At 39.9% G+C, this 18,748-nt stretch overlaps 1 protein-coding gene across 2 annotated transcripts in view; it reads left to right on the top strand.

Moving 5' to 3' along the window:
• Positions 1 to 18,748, top strand: part of LOC102303382 (ephrin type-A receptor 7) — a 162,982-nt gene that overhangs the window by 89,410 nt on the left and 54,824 nt on the right. For both annotated transcript variants that reach the window (XM_014338897.2, XM_042224782.1), the window contains exon 4: positions 18,560 to 18,715. In XM_014338897.2, the coding sequence (XP_014194383.1) occupies positions 18,560 to 18,715 (156 nt within the window). The remainder of the gene's footprint in view (positions 1 to 18,559; positions 18,716 to 18,748) is intronic.

The following is an 18,748-nucleotide window of genomic DNA, read 5'->3' as shown; positions in this document are numbered from 1 at the left end:
AGTGCAAGACGGTTGGAAAAGAGGAGGGTGATCAGAGGAGGTCAGCAAAAAGGGGCAGTGCAGATCAATAGAGGCCAAGGAGAAGAGCAGATGAGATGGAAGGATGCAAAGCCTCAAATCCAGATGGGAAGGCATTTTGACAAGCAACTTTACAACTGGCCAACTACTACCAGCAACAACCTACCCAACCCAACCAGAAAATAATCATTGTCTTACCTCCTAATGAATTACTCACTGGGTCTCGCCATGTTGCCTGTTTCCTAGTTTAAAATAGTTTTCTCTTTTGGTCTCTCTTCTAACCATGATTGGTGGTTTTGTTTTGTTTTTCCCATTTAAGCTGTGTCTCTGGCCAAATATTCATACCACACATGAACCAGAAAAAGAAATGTGGAAATGAAGCAGCTACATCCTGAAAAACCACTTGCCCTTTGTGTCACGGTCCTGGGTCGATGACCCAGTGTTTTGTTTATTATTATTGTTCTATAATTTCTTTGCTGTAAGTGACTTGTGTTCTGATCTGATATTTGGTTTTCATCATTGTTATCACTACTAGTGTTTAAGCGTCTTTCTCTGTATTTCTAGTGCTCGAGTTCTCATGTGATTTCTTGTTCTTAGGTGTCCCTTTTAGTCCAGTGTCAAGTCTGTGTCTTGTGAATTGTCTCTTGTTTCCTGTTTTATTTTGAAGGGCTATGTCTCATGTCAGTTTTTCTAGTTCCGCTTCCTCTGTCTTGTTAGGTCTCATTCCTCCCAGCTCGTTTCCCCTTCTGTCTCTAATTCCTTGATGACTCCCTCAGTGTATTTAAGCCCCGTGTTTCTTTGTGTCAGTGTTGCGATTTTGCCTGTGTGTTCCAGTTTGTGTTTTTCCCGGTTTGGTTTCTGTTTTGTTTTCTGCCAGCAATAAAGCTGTGGGTTTTGAGTTGCATTCAGTCTCCGAGTCCTGCGTTTGGATCCTCACCTCCGCCTGCCCGCACACAGAGCCCTGACACTTTGTGTGTCTGTAGCCTCTGCATAAGTTGTTGTGTACCCAAGTCAGCCCTGTGTGCAGCTGGCTCATGTGCCAAAGGCAGAAGTGTAACAAGGACAACGCAGCAGAGGGCAGGCAGCAGCAGTGAGCAAGTGAGTTGGGGTGGAAGGAAGCAATTGGTAGAGACAGAATGACTGTGTATGAGTGACTACGGTGGAGAAAGGGATATAGGGTGTCAGGCTGAAATCTCCACTCTGCATAACCAGGACTTCAGGACCTATTGTTCAGGCTTTCAACCCAAGAAACGAGACTGTAAGCATTTGTAGCAAGATGCTGATGGTCTAGAAGGGTACCTTACAGCTAGTCTGGCAGATTACAGAGTGTACCAAAGAGGTTGTTGTGTGTTATTATTTTGTCTGTCTGTGAGCAGGGTTATGCAAAAGCTACCAGGCTGATTTTCATTAAACTTGGAGGAGCATGTGGTCTAGCCAGCCCAGCTCTACCAGGGTGCAAAAGCACATAATGAAACCTCAGTTTAACAGCAGGTTAAAACTGAAATATAAATTGAATGTAGTGTGCTTTGTTTTATTTTTTTAATTTATAAATGACATGCGAAACAATCTAAAAAACACAGCTTAGTTTATACATCCAGTACATTTTAAAAACAGAAGGAAAGGCATCAGTGTACCCCCAAGTGCTGAGAAGCTGTATCACTTTCCTCTTAAACAACTAATTTGTTGTTTGCAGTGTCATATTAGTAGGAAAACTCCCTAAAGGTGGCACAGGGGATGTGCCAGGCAGCGGTTTCATAATTATATCCAAGTGTTGGCCTCTCCTTTGTGCTTCTAATATTGGTGTTACAGTTTTATAAACACTTGATTAGCATATTGCCCTTGGCAGAGATCTGTGCTATGTGTCTGAATTTATTAGAGCTGGGGCCACACAAACACTAAACTATATGCATGTGCATTTTTTAGTGTTGAAGGCTCAAATTGAACACATTCTGAAAGATTCAGGAAAGTTATATTAGTGACCCAGATGTTTTCAGTGTATTGGGATTAGATGCCACAGACAGCAATGAGAAACTAGAATGTAAGGTTTTATTTATTAATTTTTTGAAAAAAAGAAAGCTTATGTTGTGAGCTTTGAAAATGTTTCCTAGAATAGGAAATGTCACATAACAAACTGGATAACTGATCAACTGTACAACTTGAGGAAAACTTAAAAGTTTATTTCCCCTACCTGAATTCTTGAGAAATGCATGATTTTCATTTAGTTAGTGGAAACGCTCAATAAATACTCAGTGTATTGCATTATGATCTAGTTCTTTTGCACTTAGTACAAAAATATCCTGAAGTAAATAAATGGGGAAGTGTGGTGTTGGATCAATACTGCATACAGTTTTGGTTGTATGGAGAAAGAGGACTTGAACTGTATAGTAATCACTGTAGCCATTTCAGCAGTGCCCCCCCCCCCACAGCAAGGCTTAGTTAAAAATACAGAGCAAGGTTTTTATTGAACTTCCATGCTTCCACACAGAAACGCAGGCGCACACACATACACCCCTACACTCGCAGTCCATTTGGGCTTGCCTTCCAGCAATAGAGAGCTCCAAGTGTGGAGGGTGTCAGCCAACAGGAAAGCAGGGATCGAGGGAGTGAAATAAAAGGCAAAACAAATGCAAACGGAGAAATGATGCTACAACGCTTCAGGGGAAAGACAAATCGATACTCTTGCACACATAACACTCCCACGCAGCAGCTAAATAATGCTGCTACTTTGTCTTTCCATCTCCCTCCATGACCTCTGTCATCTTTATGCACTGTGCAGAAAAGTTTATTCTTGTTTTGCACAAACTGCATTTTTTTTCGTCATACTTTCTCTAAGTGTATTTACAAAACAGCTTCTGTGTGCATTCTCTCTATTAAAAAGCTTTTTTTATTTGCTTCTAACTCTCTTGAAGGACACGTTTTACAGTTTGTTGGCTCCGACGCCGACCAACACTTTCAATGTGTTTGCTTTGCTTGAAATTTGCTTGGAAAAAACTTGGGTTATGCTATAACTGAAAATTTGCTCCATTAACACTCCAGTATGTCTGGGTCAATCAAGTGTTTGATTATGTCTGTTTTTCACCAAATGTTATCCAGTCAAATTGTTTTTTGACACACTATATACTGAAAGCAGTTTATTATAATAGCAGATTATTCATAGGTTTCCTTGTTGTATGCACAATAGAAGAGGATTAAACTACTGTTTGACACTCAATCAACTTGAACTAATAGCGCTAAACTTCACTGGTATGTACTGAAATACTGATTTCCACTGTTTAGTGGAATAATCAGATGTGCAGGCTTTGCACGTCAGGAGAGATTTATTCCCAGTGTGTTATTTGATCCCCAGGATACATTTATGTAGTGTTAACGCCATCATGATGAGCAGCGTAACAGAGACAATTTTTAATAATGATGTGAGGCAGAGGTAGCAGAGGACCACTTCACCAGCATGCTAACAGCAGTAGTGTGGAAGTGGAAGAAGGAAAAGGCATAAAACTGGGCAGTTTTAAAGGTAAACTCCTAGTGCCAGTGCTTGATTGTAACTGGTGCTGATAGATACTGGTGTGAATGTCTCCCTCTTCTACCCATGTTATGACAAGCACTGTAGTAGTCTGGTCTGCAGATTTGGCCAACTCCTAGAGCCTGACTGTCAAGTCTGATTTACCAGCAATGCAATTTTGACTGTTCAATATACTTTAGCAAGTTGGTTTCATGTTTTACCAACGTGTTGTAGGAGCACAGCTTCATCTGCACTGTCAGTAATGACTCTTGTAGTTTCTGAAATGTATAAACTGGATTGATTCAGGATTTGTAGGCATTAATTAAAAGATAATGACTGAAAGTGTTTATCTATACTTATTATACATCACCCTGAGGTTTTGCGCATATACAGTTTATCTTTCATGGTCCAGAAAAGAGAGGAGAGACCTTTGATGTGCAGCGTGTTCTTAATGAACTGATGTTTTAATTTGTACAGTCTTGCTTGTTTCTCTTTGACTTTTTCTACTATTTTAAATACAAGACTGCGCAGCGAGTCTCCACCACCTTAGCCACCTGTTTGTCTAATTTTCCTACCTATTTAAAGCTTTGACTCACCACAACTCTCTGCCTGTATCAGGCAATGGCTGTTGACAGCAGTAAGTGAAGCAGTAAATAGCGCAGTAAAGTGGGTCTCGAAACGTCTGCCATGTCTGCTTGTGCCCCATGATTTTTTTTCCGTTGCTCCCTGGCTAGCTTCAACATTTTGTTTAAGGCATTAAGGCTTCTTTTATCCACAGATTTTTAGCATCCTTCTGCACTATGAATAGCTTGCTGTGTCCAATGCACTCACCCGAGACCATCGTATTCTAGGATACACACACTTAAACAGACGTGCACCGCTGCATTCACAGAAACGCACGCAGGCAGTGTAATGCTCCTTGAGTCACTTTACTCGATGACTCACTGTCTCGTTCAGTCTGTCTCCGCATGCTTCAGTGGCTGGACCATAATTTCTGGCAAAGGCATTGCTTTGCAGAGTATTCTAAAGAAAATTGTGTTCTGAGTACAGCAAATGCTCTTTTAAGCGCAGTCATTCTTCGAAGTATAGTTCCTTACATCTTGTTTTTTGTCCCAAATTCTCTATCCTTTTGTTGACTTGTTTCCCCTCCTTTCATGCCTTCTTTTCTCCGTCCCCTTAATTGCATGCCTTCTGTCCCCTGACTCTTCATGACGCCATGTTGCATGTCTTAATTAAACGGCTGCTCAGAAGGAGGAAGACATTGTGTGAAATGGGGGACATAGGGGGGAAGATTTAGAGGGGGTGGAAAAGAATGGGTAGTAGGGGATTAATGAAAGAAGAGTTTGTTAATTACACAGCAAGGTCAAGGCCGCTTTACCTTCACAGCTTAATTGTGCCCTGTGATTGCGTTGCAAGGCGTCAATTTTAATTCAAGCAGCGGGCGCACTAAGCTGCGTTAATTGTCACATTGCATTTGTGTATGTATGAGCAATCATGTTGATGTATGTTTTTGGATGAGTGTTTTGCTTTTTTTTGTAGTGTAATTTGAAGAATAATTAACACGTTAAACAAGTGTTTTGTGTGCATGTTGATGTACTTATATTTACCTTTTTATGCATCTGAGTTGTGTTTTGGAACCTGGCAATTTATCTGTGTTTTTTATTATTATAAATTATATAGGAGCATGACTAAAAGAGAAATTCTAGTAAAAATTACATTTCTGAAAATACTATACAAGCATGCTGCAATTTAACAGCGTTTTCTCTTCTGTTTTTCTTTAACTTTGATGCCCTCCAGTGCATAATCAATGGCTGATTTGCAAGAACCTCCCTCCCGAATTTTTCAGCTCAGTTTTTATTACTGGAAGCAGTTTCTGAGGTGTAATTGTCACAGGAAGACCTTGTTAACTATAAGCTGGTGTGATCGCTGTGTTCTTTGCAGCAAGAACAACAGTAATTTGGAGAATGCTGGGATCCATAAATTCTTGGCAAAAATCTTTTTAAATTGATTCTCTTTTCAGAAAATCATCATCATTTCATCCATGTTTATGTATGCGTGTTTTGATCCCTGAAATGGAGCTCGGCCATTAAACCCAGCGGGGGTTGGGAAGGGCAGGGGGATCAGCCCACCTCATCCGTCTCCTTGATAGACCAACTGTTCCTCATCACATGGGGTCTTGTTCTCGTACGCACACACACATACACGTATAAAAACATTCTAACCGTCGTATGCTTTGGCCATGACTCCCCTACCGGTGAAAACACTTAATCACCCGTATCGTCCAAGTGACCCTCCACCATTATCTCCATCCATCGCTGCACCTGTTTAGCCATTTAATAAGTTTGGATCGGAGACGCTTGATCTTAAATGATGCAGAGAATGAGTGATGACAAGGGATTAGGTTTGTCTTAGATGGTCCGCTGAACACTGCAGTCTTTTCTTTACTGAAACCGGTATCAGACAGAAACAATCTGGTGTTCTTGGAACTCTGAATTAGAGTTATATCATTTAAACTGCTACTTGGATTATTTTAGATTTTTGTTTAGTACTTCACCCTGAGTGTTCATCTAATTCATTTACACTGGACAGACTGAATTGGCTTGTATTCGTACACACAAATCAATGTTTTTTTATGCTTTACCTGGATATTAAGACCACTGAGACTTAACCTTTGTTAATGCATACAGGTAACATGTCAAATGAGAGGCAGGCAGGTGAATCACTGAGGCTTTCGCTGAGCATATAAATCCATGTGAGAGAAATCTACACAAAGAACAGAGAAGAAAATATCCAAGACAGATGGCATAAGACAGTTAATCTCAAAACACTATCTTATCGAATTGTTGAGACTAGTTTGATTCGACTGGTGCATTTTGTGATGGACTACACTGAAGGAATTTCTCATATTTTGGTTGCTATATGAAAACCATATAGAAAATTATAAAAATCTAAACTAGACAACTCTGTATACGCACGTCTGCTGGAGGCTTACACTTGTTTCCACCAAGTAGAGTCTTTGTCTTGAGGCTTGTTTGTAACTGGAATATGCATCTAATCTTCTTTCTGCTTTGTGTTTATTCATGCAACAGCACACTTTCTTTCACACATATTAGGAACATAAATTGCTGCATAAGATGCACACCACTTTCTTATAGGCACTCGTAAAAAACACTGACTCACACAGATATGCGCACCTACTTATACGAGTTCACTCTAAGTGACTCTAATAGGTGTGTCTTCCAGGCTCGAGGGCCTATCTGATTACCCTTGACATCCTCCTTTAACAATTCTACCAGATATTAGATAGAACGAAAAGCTCTACAGCAACCCCCCCACGCCACCCCTCGTTTTCCTCTCCTCCACTGTACTTAAAGATATGCAGCACTGCTCATTCGTCTATACTCTTGGGAATCAAATTTATCAGGCCCATTTGTCTATATCTGGGTCACAGTATTAATGAAAATGGCTGATGAGGCAAATGAAAATGGAATGTCATTAAAAGGCGCGACTCATTCAAGTTCACATCTCAGATTTGAATAGCTGATTCAAAGAAATCAAATGACTCTGGTGTGCCACAACAGATTGCTGGCTGGAGATTACGCTTGGTAATTTTCATAACAGGACGTACTCGGTATACACACACACACACACTCACACATGCATATAATCATACAGACACGCACAAAGATGAGTGGCATGCAAGAAAACACAAACTCTCATCTACTCTCCATATCATCCCTAATGTTTCCACCAGTGCATGTGATTAGTTTCCAGTTGCATATCTGATTAGATGTTTAGGAAATTTAAAATGTACTCGTGTGTCACAGTGAATTATGTTACGAAGTGTTTGCAATAGTTTATTTTTTCCCATTTTACTCTTAGACAATTTCTTTGTTTTTGAGTCCATAGCAAAAACAAACACATGTTGGCAGCAGTTTTTTTTTTCTTCCATCCCATACTGTGGTTGAGCCTGTGGTTGTTATACACAGCATACTCGCAGTAAAGACATGCATTTAAATGCATTTTTATGCATGAAAAATTGGAAGTAGTGAAGAATGACATTACATATTGCCATCGCAAATGGGGAGAGATGTAAGTGTCTGAAAGACTGCTGTGTGTATAACCTTCAGGAGCATTACAAATCAATATTACTCTCTTACCTGCTATCCTCACTCTCAGTTTGATGGAGGAATTGTGTTTTAGCCGAGTGTGACAGGCAAGCGAAACAGAATACACACGAGCATGCAGCACAACCGCGTGTGTGAGCAGAACGTTGGATCTCGTTTTGTGTGCGATCGACCTGAAATTGGCTGACATTCATATGCACACCTGTTTGCCAACTCGCAGCTGATATGCACATAATGTATACGGAAACTCTGTTGTTCAAAAACATATGTAAACAAATATGTTCACACAATATAGGAACCAAATTTCAACTGCGCGCGTCTTGTGCAGCAAGCTGTATCCATGGTTATGTGATGGATATGTTAAGTGAGAAGGATAAGTGTGTGGGAGACTTTCCACATATGAAGGTGATCATGACAGTAATAATCATCTGTGGGTATGAAGGCTCAGTCTGTTTCACTTCAGCTCTTTGTATATAATAAGATATAATAATTATTTTGGCAGGCAAGGAGCACAAGCATCATTATCAAAGACTGGATATTTGTGATACTGCCCTGTGGTGGCAGTGCATATACATCAGCTACATGTATACGACTGTCTGCAAAGCTGTGCGTAGGACCACCGCAAAACCCCCTTCCTCGAATAACACCTACTCCTGCTTGTGTGTATGCATGCAGTAGTATGTGTGTAGTATGGACTTGTGTGCAGGTGACACGTTACTAAGATAAGGATGTGGCTAAGCTTCTAACACACACATAAGAAAAGCAAAAGTCCGCACATCTGGTATACCAATAACAGTAATCAATGGATGAGGCTGACAGTTTAGCATAGCCTCATATCAGGCTTGTCAGCTTGCTACAGCTATTTCCATTTTCTTCAGTCTAACTGTTTTCCATGGGGGAGGAGATTTGACTAAATCAGTCACTACAAACCAATATCTCGAACTTAATCACTGAGACATAGCACAGCCAACATGTTGGTAATGGCAGCATTTTAAGAGTGGAGCGAGGTGAAATAACAAGAATTTATCTTCATCAATTTGTTGTTCAGAAGCACACCAATTGACAATGTTGCTTCTGCTGTGGCACTGATAGGCTAATCATTAGTCCTCCCATGACATGTGACCATTATTCAACCATCTATCACAATGCCAGACGAATCACTACACTCGATAGAGAGGACATCTTCAAAAGTCTTGGCCCTGGCAGGATGAAACGGTGAGAAAGTCACGACTGAAATGATGTTCAGTGGTTTTACAGTTAGATTTTAAAGGATGAGGTCAGTTGGATGAGGGTCAACCTGAGAGTCAAAGCTTGCGGGTTAAGTTGATGATGTCATATTAGGTTTGAATGAAAACAGAAGTTAATAAAGCACTCTTTTTTCAGTGTTTGCCATAGAAACCAAAAGATGAGAAAAGATTAAATCCCAGCCCATTAAGCCATGGAGATGTAACACAAAAATGGAGCTGATTATATTATAGCGACTGCTTCAAACCAGGGTCGGTCTTTTATTTTTCCCTTTAAATCACTCCTTATTTAACACATACTGTACCACTCTATATTTACAGTTTGTCACACAGTGTTGTTTATATGCAGACATCTGTCAGAAAGAGTTAAGCTTCCAATCAAATGTGTGAATAAAAGTCAGTTTGTGTTGCTTAAAGCACTGAACAGTCAGATTTTATTTTTGGAGTATTTGACTTTTTCTTTGGTTTTAAGAGTCAAAATCCAGTGCGTGTGATTGTGGGTAAAAGCTATGTATTTAAGGAAAACAAACTGGGGGTTAATGTTGGGAACCATGCAATAAAAGATCCATATTTAGCTTACTACCATGCCCACCATCCCTTCTACAAAAATGAGTGGGAGACAAAAAAAAGTGTACTTAATGGTAGTCATTTAGGATAAGAACAAGAGCTAAATACTCAAATATGAGCAGTGCAAATGTTCACAAGATGAGGAGAGAAGGAGGCAATAACATCCAGAAATTGTTCCTTCTCAGTCTTTTGTTCCAGAACCCCTGATAAATCCTGTGGAAAATGATTGCTGGAGCAAAAGAAGGGATGGCAAATAATGGACAAAAAGAAAGAGAGGGTAGCAAACATGATAGAGGGGAGTCGGGGAAGGGATGGGTGTGTGTGGGGGGAGTGGGCAGAGTTTGGCAGGGAGCAGAGTTGATAGCAGTCAAGAGCTATTTCAGAAGATGAGATGGGAGAAAGGTAAACGTCGAAGTAGCATGGGTATTAAAGACAGTGGCAAAAACACGGAAACGAGAAAAGAAGAGCAGGATCTGTCAACAGTCAGCGATGGTCTGCTGTGTTTATGTGTGTATGGTGGGTTTTTTGTACATTTCAGCACATGAGCCAAGTGAGTCAGTATGTGTTCAGAAAATACAGATATGCACCCTACGGACATCTGTCTACTTCAATCACTTGTGTGGGTAAAATAAAATGCATCTGTTTATTTCCACATTCATGTAAACATATCTGATTTATTTTGTATCAAATCAATCTAATGCCCCCTTTTAACATTGAATGGCATGCCATAATATGCAATCTACATATTAATATATATGAATTATATATACACATATATATATATGTGTGTGTATGTATGTATGTATGTATGTATATATATAGTTTAAGGCAATGGGAAATAGCACTAAAAAGAAAGATAAGTACTTCACAGCCCATATTCCCAAAGATAAAGTGGTTTAAACATAAACAGATTTAAATATATTCAGCATTATTTTGTTAGCATGGGATGAAACTCAGTGGATTTGGTGATGCTCTGTCTTTATTGCAGTCATTCTACAATGTGGCTACTGTCACCCTCAATAAACATGTAGAGCAAGAATGATAGACTTTATAACATCTATTACTGTTCTTGAGATATTTATTCAAAACGGAAACTTTCTATCACTGTAAAGCTTACATTTGAATGTAAAATGTGTGCACCATGTCTGTGTTGAGTTATGACGACGTAATTACTTTGTGAAGGAATCGAGTTTTGACAGCTACTGTGGCAATTTAGGGAGTCGGAGTGTTTTTAAATTACCTTAACTGCTTCCTTGAGCTTTGTGTCAGAGCCTCTGCCACAGCAGCACAGCTTCCTGCAATAAAGTGTGCAATATCACTGGGTTAAACCACAATAACTGACTTCCAATTGTTTTTAGAACACCAAACGCATCTGTCCCTTCACCTTAAGGAGTATATTTAACTCTGCTGTAGAGGGTCAGTGTTTTCATTCATGGTTTCCTAGTTTTTGGCAGTCGCCTCACTATTTGTCTGTGTGCCACCATTTGATTGATATCTTTCATAGTTATTGAAGTATTTTGGCAACTAAAAATAGAATAAAACTGGATATAAATACTCATGCCATCCAATTTTCTTTATGACTTTTTTATATAAAAGACCATAAAAATGGGGAATGCCTCTTTTGATTAATTTCAGTAATAAATATGGTATTTTGGCATACACTTGTTTCCATAATGTTATACCAATTGTGAATGCGGTCTGGCTTAGTGTTGTCATCACACTGAAATTTCTGACTTTGATTCAAATATCACAAAAAATAATTTGCCATTTTCAATGCCACAAGGAGAAATCCTGGGTATATTAAGCAATGTCAAATTTTAAGTAAATTTTATTATTAAAAGTCAAGTACAATAAAGTCATAGCCTGGCAATAAGGAACCTTTTTTTTAGCAATGAAAAAAGTCAGTGAGTGAGCATACATCATTAGAAGCCTTACATTCAAAATCTATTATTAAAGTGCAACTAAAAACTAGCATCCATTGCGTTTCAGTAAGCAGTTTAGGGTTATGGGGTCAGTTTAAAGCCTATCGCAGTGACTTTAACAATTTAAAATCACCAGCTAACCTGTTTGCTTTTGGACTGTGGAAAGAAGCTCATAGAGAACCCACATAGGCATGAGGATCAAACCAAGGACCTTTTTTGCATGGAGGCAACAGTGTCAACCACTGCACCACCGTGCCACCACCAAGAACGGAAACTTTTTTTTGTTTTTTAGAATGAAAAGTTAATGTCGTTAACAAACATTTGCCTCACAAAAATAGATGCATGACCTTATAACTCCATGACTATGCATACATTTTTGTGATTCCCTAGTGCTGTATTATGTTGGCTGATTCTCTCTGAATTTTCTGTTTGATCCAAACTGTTCAGGCCTGGCTCTTTGTTGCTGTGATGTAACATGACAGCTCTTTGTTGTGTCTATTTTGTGATGTAACCACTTTGATATTGTTAAATGTTCGGCGTTGAAGCGGATGCTTGTGTGAAAAAGCCAACGAATGGATCCGTGGGAGTTTTGCATTCGCAACTGTGAGTAATTGTGTGCTTTTGTTTGCGTGTGATGTGTCTGTCACTGCGTATACATGCTGCACTTGACATGCAGAATTAGACATGTCTTCAGCGCAAAGCTTGTACAGAGCACGGCTGACATTAATACCCCTGGCGGCATTGTTCGCTAGTTATTCTCCTGTGTTCTCTGTGTGATGTCAGTCTGCGGTAACCAGGGCAGAACAGAGAATAAAACGATAAAGCATTGACCTGAATGGCACGGCTCAGAGCCTTCTCCACGATTACACTGTGAAGCAGCAGCCAGTCAGTGGGTGACTTGAATGAGGTCTTTACTTTGAGCTAATAACAGGGATTTATGCTGTAATTCAAGGCTAGGTCATATCTTCAAAGCAGCTAGACACGCAGACAGGTTATGACACTGCATGTTAGTTCAGGAGAAAATTGTATCTTCCAAAAGAGCAGGCCATGGAAAGGGTCACGAAATGGTTTTTTTCATCGGTCACTTAATTTCAAACTATAAAATCAGAAAATCTGCTTACTGTGAATATGATACACTACAGTTTGATCCGATGACGTGGTAGCGGGTTTTTTGAAGAGGGCCTTGTGCAACAGACAAGTTTCTAGGGGTTTATTAATTTTTAGCTTTCTATACTAAGTATTATTTCCTTATTGCCATAGAAGACCATTGTCTTACTCCTTGATAGAGCATTTCAAAAAGTCAAAACATTAATTTTTCCAACATGAAACAAAGAGAAAAATATAGAACATTAAAAATATAATGAGAGGAATTTTTTTATGTTAAATTAGAAGCACTGATTTAAAGTTGTTTTTCTTTGTTTTTTGTTTTAGTTTGTCTTACCCTAACCTGTATAGTTCATCCCTATGAGTTGTTTTAAAGCTTTTAATTATTAATATACAAGGACAGAACTGTTTACAAGTCTTGGATCACCTCTCATTTCTTTATATTTTGCTTCCAGGGAGACAAACTTTCTCGTAATTATTGGAAATTTGTCTTAAGAGAAAGGCTTTCTGAAGATCTTTCAGATTTTTTCTTCAGACACTGGCTGCCCTTTTACTCATTTTCAGTCTAGTCCTTATCCGTGACCGATTTCAGAGTGATGTTTGGAATGATGAATCCAAATTGAAAATTTTGGTTCAAATCATCATTAATGATGATTTACAGAAGATAAAGACAAGGTCCAGCAGGTTTTGCCATTGTTTGAACCTGCTTTTCAGCTAGGGGTGTTGGGCCAGCTTGTTAAAAATTGATCGAATTATGAAAATAAGAACACACTGTTAGATTGTGATCCAATCTAACAGTGTGTAAACATACACGGCAGAACCGGTGACCTCAACATGCTTTGCATCCTTTTATTGTCACACACGTTTGCTTCACAATGCACACAGAGCTGCAGCTCTCCCGCTGCCCGCTCAACATTACCACAACAACCCCAACCACAGGACCCAGTACAATATTTAAGTCGGCGGGGCGTGATTGCAGATGCCGTGCAGGTGCGTCCGCCTTCCCTGCACTGCACCGCAGGCCACGCCCTGCCACACAGTGTAATCCAACATGCTAACAAGTAACAGGAAATTCATCCCATTGGGAACAGCTTCACTTTTCACCATGACAGTGAGCCCAAACACAGCGCCAGTGCAGTTAAAGCATTCCTGAAACACATAACAGAACATTGTCAGTCATGGATTGGTCTCCCCAGGCAACATCTAAAGAAGTTGGAATGTCCTTCAGGAAGCCTGGAGAACTATTCCTGAGAGCCTTAGAGAGTTCAGGCTGTGTTGAAGATGGGTATATTGATTTTTAAGCTCTTCAATTGTACAAACTCAGTTTTTGCTTTACATAGTATGTGTAAACATTTATGTTTGGCTCCTTTCAGTAAGTTACTACACCTATTTTCCATTTTCCTGGCAAAAAACAAAGAATGACTTGCACAGCACTATACACGTAAATTCCCCACAATTTACACATACTGTTCATGAGCCTTGACCAGGGTATTAAGAGTCTTTTTATTTTTCAGTCTGGAGAGTTGCACTGGTAACTTTCCAAGCCTTTTCCCCCTAAGCTCCAACGTCTTAGCTTGAAACAGTATTTTTCAACATTTTTTTCTGATCCAGTATGGTCCATATCTCATTCTCTTCAGCCAATCTATCATGTGGAATGAGACTGACCCCATCTACTTTTGTCCAATTTCAACTAGTCCAATTCAGTCTGACTCACCCTAACCTCATCAGTTCACATTTTAATAATTTGACCTAACACGACACATTTAAACACATTAATCAGTCATTTTTCTCCAACCTTCCTACTTCTCTGATTCGGATATGCAGATTTACATGTGTGCGTGCGTATGTGCGCGTAGGTCCGTGTCCGTGTGTGTGTAAAAAGATGGTAATGAGAATTAATTTTTTGGATGTTAAGGAAGCCTAAAGAATTCAAATCACCATCAGCTACACAGGGAGCACTCATCTGAATTAAAGCTCTCTCAATTATTGATTTCCAACTGCTGGAATCACATCCTCATCTCTCTATGATACCATTACCCCTTTGACTATCATACTTTGTTCAATTCCTTGAAAACCTCTGCAAAAAATCGTCACGTTATGTCTATGTGTAATCTCTCTTGGGCTTTAGCTGCGTGCAAATGTGTGTCTGTGTGCGCACACAAAGGTCTAAAGTAAACCTCTTTTAGGGTTATTAATATTTATTAATGTGTGCTGTCAGAGAGGCAAAGAAACAATTCATTGCTCACATGTATTGCATTAAGTGCTTCATGACTTATTAATGGGCATGTTTAAGGTTAGAGGAAAGAAAGGAAAAAGAAAATAAAAGAGAAGGGCAAACTATAAATTGATTCCTCCCACAAAGACAAAAGTCTATTAAAGTCATTTGTAAGCTCATTGAAATGTGGATTCTTTGGCCTTTTACTTTTTATTCATTAGATGGCAAAACTGTTGGCATATCTCAAACTGTCAGAGTAATAATGAATTTTCTAAGAAAGATTGATAACAAGTTTTGCAATCATATTCCTATATTTATTTTCTAACTACCGATAAGCTCCTATGGCAAGCAGAGCACTTCTGCTGTTTTATATATTCCTACTATAGATGACCTTATTCTAACACTGTCACTCATTCGTTCAGTGTGTTTCTCATCTGTATGCATTCCATGCCTGTGTTTATTGTTCTGTCTATCAGTCAGTCTGAAGGAGTCTATTATCCCTCCCTGTTTAATGTCCTTTCTCAGTACAGTACATAGCCTACTGTCTTTCTGTCTCTCACACGCCATCTGTTTGTCTGTTGGTGTCTCTGTCTCTCCGAACAATCTCTCACAGCAGTTGGCGTACCGTGTCATCCACTACCCCCCACCCCAAGGACCTGGCATGTCACTGCATATCTATATCATAACACCTTGAAGAAATATGCCTCTGTGTGCGCGTGCGCGTGCATACATTTGCCGCCGTGTTTCATTTAATTGAGGCTCCCAGTCAGCACATAGGACAAATTGATCAGTTGGTTTGCCAGCTGTCCTGGCAGATCTCTCCTTCTGTCTCTCTAGTTCTCTAACCACCCACTCTCCTTTACTTCCACTGAAACTCTGATTTCCACTTAAATTTATACACCTTGCAATTTAAAGATGAGAAAAACCAAATGAGTACTCTTGAGTACTCTTCATTACAAGTATCTCCATTGTTTTGTTCAGTTTTTTGTTTTGTTTTCTCACCGCTGGATGCCTTTTAAACTAACTCCTCTTCTCCAACTGGCAGATGGCTTGTGGCCATGCTGACTGACATGACCTTCTCTGGCACTGGCTTTTGGCGACCCTTTGAATCCCTTGAAAATGACGGGCATCATGCAAAGCCAGCTCCTTTTGTTATCTGAGCTGCACATATTGTCTTGATACACCCCTATCATTAGACACACATTTCCATCGTGGGCCAGCGAAATGTCTATCCATGCTGAATTGAAGAGATAAGTCAGAACTGCAGCCAGCCATATGGCTAGCCTGCTTTTAAGCATGATAGGTAGAAAATGCAAAACCCATTTCTGTTCTCATAGATCTATGCATAATTTTGCCTTGATTTAGGTGCTATTCACACTTGATGTTCTTGCTGTGGCGAAGGGAAGGATAGTGGCAGCACAGTCAGGAACAAAGGGAGTCTACTTCAGTGCTGCTTGACAGGGTGTGTGTGTGTTTCTGTTATGTCCCCATGCTTGGCTGTGCTTTGAGCTGAAAGCGAGAGGCTTTTTTTTGTGTAATGACAGACATTAGAAAGTCGATTACGAGGTTCTTACAGCCTCGAACATGCCACACAGGGCTGTAATACACACATGCATACACAAAGGTATACAGGCACGTGCACACTCTCAGACTGGTCTGAGCCAGGGGAAGGCTTTTGTGTTCAATTTGCCTGTGTCACATACAAATATATCAGCATTACTGACTGTGTGACACAATACTGCAGGTGGGAAAAGTGCTGTCTTCTTAACTGTAATTTCCCATAAATCCCATAAATTTTATCACATAATTCAGACAGGGCACTGTTGCCTTAAATCACAGTTGATAACATGGTTCCAGGGGCTCATGATATCTCCTACTTCCTATTCAAGCTCTTCAAGTAAACATACCCAAGAATGTGAATTGAACATCTTTTAATGTTTAAGAATCTTTCTTGGAAATTCAGGGCCGGGGCAGGTGTGGCTCAGGAGGTAAAGTGGGTTGGAAGGATAGTGGGTTGATCACCAGTTTCTCCTTTCTGCATGTCAAAGTGTGTCGATGTTAGACAAGGTGCTTTGATTTAGAAAAAATATGTGTATGATTTACTGAATGAGGCTTGTAGTAGAGTGCTCAGTTAGAGTAGAAGAGCACTGTATAAGTACCAGTCCATTTACCATGTACCACATGGACTATTATGACTTGCTAACCCTCAGACTAGCTGCAAGTAGCTGGTACAGGTTGCTGGTAATTCTTCTGAAACTGATTGCTAAAGCTCCCTATTCACTTTCTGCAGCTGGTTGATGAGATTGCTGGCAGCCACTAGTTTGAAGCTGGTCGCAAAGAAGCCTGAGTTTGCATGGCAACAAAGCAAAGACTTGCAGTTTACTCTCCAAACACAACTTTCACGTTGAAGCTAACATTCTCCATTCCTGGGTTATCTCGCACTTTTTCAAGTTTCACTACAACTCGAAGAGTAAATGGTGATTATTTCTATACAAGTAAACTTGTACCATGCAAACTGCAGGCAACCACAGCAAACTGCTAGTGACCAAAGCAATTACAAGGAGCCTCTTTATAGGCGATTTCGCCTGGAGATAAACACCTAGCAACCACTCGTGATCTGGGTGTGGAATTCACATTTTTCCCTAGCAACTGGAGGTTGCCAGGGGGTTAACAACCAGTCCCTAGACTTGCATGGCTAAGGCCTTTGTTACCAAGTATTTCGTCCATAAATATTCTCAAAACCAGTATCTACCATCTGTAAACTAATTTAATGTACACTAACTGGTTATGTCAATCACTAGTTTCTCACTCTGGGTAAAAATGAACATGCCTCCAAAGTTGGAACCTAACAAGACTGACGATGATGAAACAAAAAATGAGAAGGACAAAGAAAGGTATGAAAGGAATAAGAAAGAATGATGTGGCAGGAGAATGGAAAACGAGCAGAAGACTGGGAGAGAGGGGTAGAAAGCTCACTAGAGCTGTTAATGTAGACCCGCTGTTTAGAATACAGTCTCAGAAGAGAGGAGACCAGAGCGTGGAGCGGTAGCTGGCTGCCTGATTTCACACCCATTATCACCTGCTACAAAAGCACGGCAAGTGGAAAATGAAACTGCATACAGGGAGAGTGTAAAATAAGCTGTTCTCAGTGAGTTTGAGTGTGTGTGTTTATGCACGCCCATTGTCACACTTGCACTGATAAGCTTCTGTTACATGGTGTGTACTCTTACACATGTAAGGTCATGAGTACTTATCACCTTTGTCCACGTTCTCACCTTTTGTATTTTGGTTCATGCATTCTTTGGGATAACTTCCAAATAAGGCGAAACAAGGGGAGAAAAAGCACAATGAAATAAAAAATCTTGGGCTTCGGAGCTTTGTGCCTGCACGATCCATTGGTTTTCTTTCATTTGCATAGCTGGTTCATTCCAGTTGCAGACTTTGATGCCATTTGCACAGGTCCACCGATCACATGTAATGGGAGAATTGTGTTTGTCAGATGGATTTAGCCAAAGTCTCCTCTACTTTTCTGCTCTAATCCTATCTTTTATCTCATCTATACTTCACTGAGGTCTCACTGGCTTTTCTCATTTTTCTACACTCATTCTTAATTTTCCCTCTCGTTTTTTTCAAAGGCTTTAACGTGCTTAGTGAAATAGAGGTGCATATGTGATTAAAAAAAGGCTCTAAACTGTTAGCATATCTGCAGAATTATCTTGTGAACGTGCAGTTCCTTGATATAGCAATATGTGTTTCATGTGTTCATTTCCCAAAAGGATATATTACATATATTTTTTAAAATGTATGTAATGTGATATATCACGTAATTTGGACATATCTGAAAAACTGCTTTTCTTTTCCAGCGTGTCCACCTGGCTCTTACAAGATGTCGTCCAGACAGCAGGAGTGTTTCCCTTGCCCAGCCAACAGCGTCGCAGAAGAGGAAGGATCCATGGTGTGCTTGTGTGAGGAGGATCACTTCAGGACTCCTTTGGACAATCCCTCAGCGCCATGCACACGTAATAATAATAATATACTTGCACTTATTTATG

Source organism: Haplochromis burtoni, unplaced genomic scaffold (genome assembly GCF_018398535.1).
Source record: "Haplochromis burtoni strain Fernald_Lab_line unplaced genomic scaffold, NCSU_Asbu1 Contig_149, whole genome shotgun sequence".
NCBI classification, from domain to species: domain Eukaryota; kingdom Metazoa; phylum Chordata; class Actinopteri; order Cichliformes; family Cichlidae; genus Haplochromis; species Haplochromis burtoni.
Note: the sequence above shows the minus strand (reverse complement) of the source record. Positions and strands in the feature narration are given on the sequence as shown.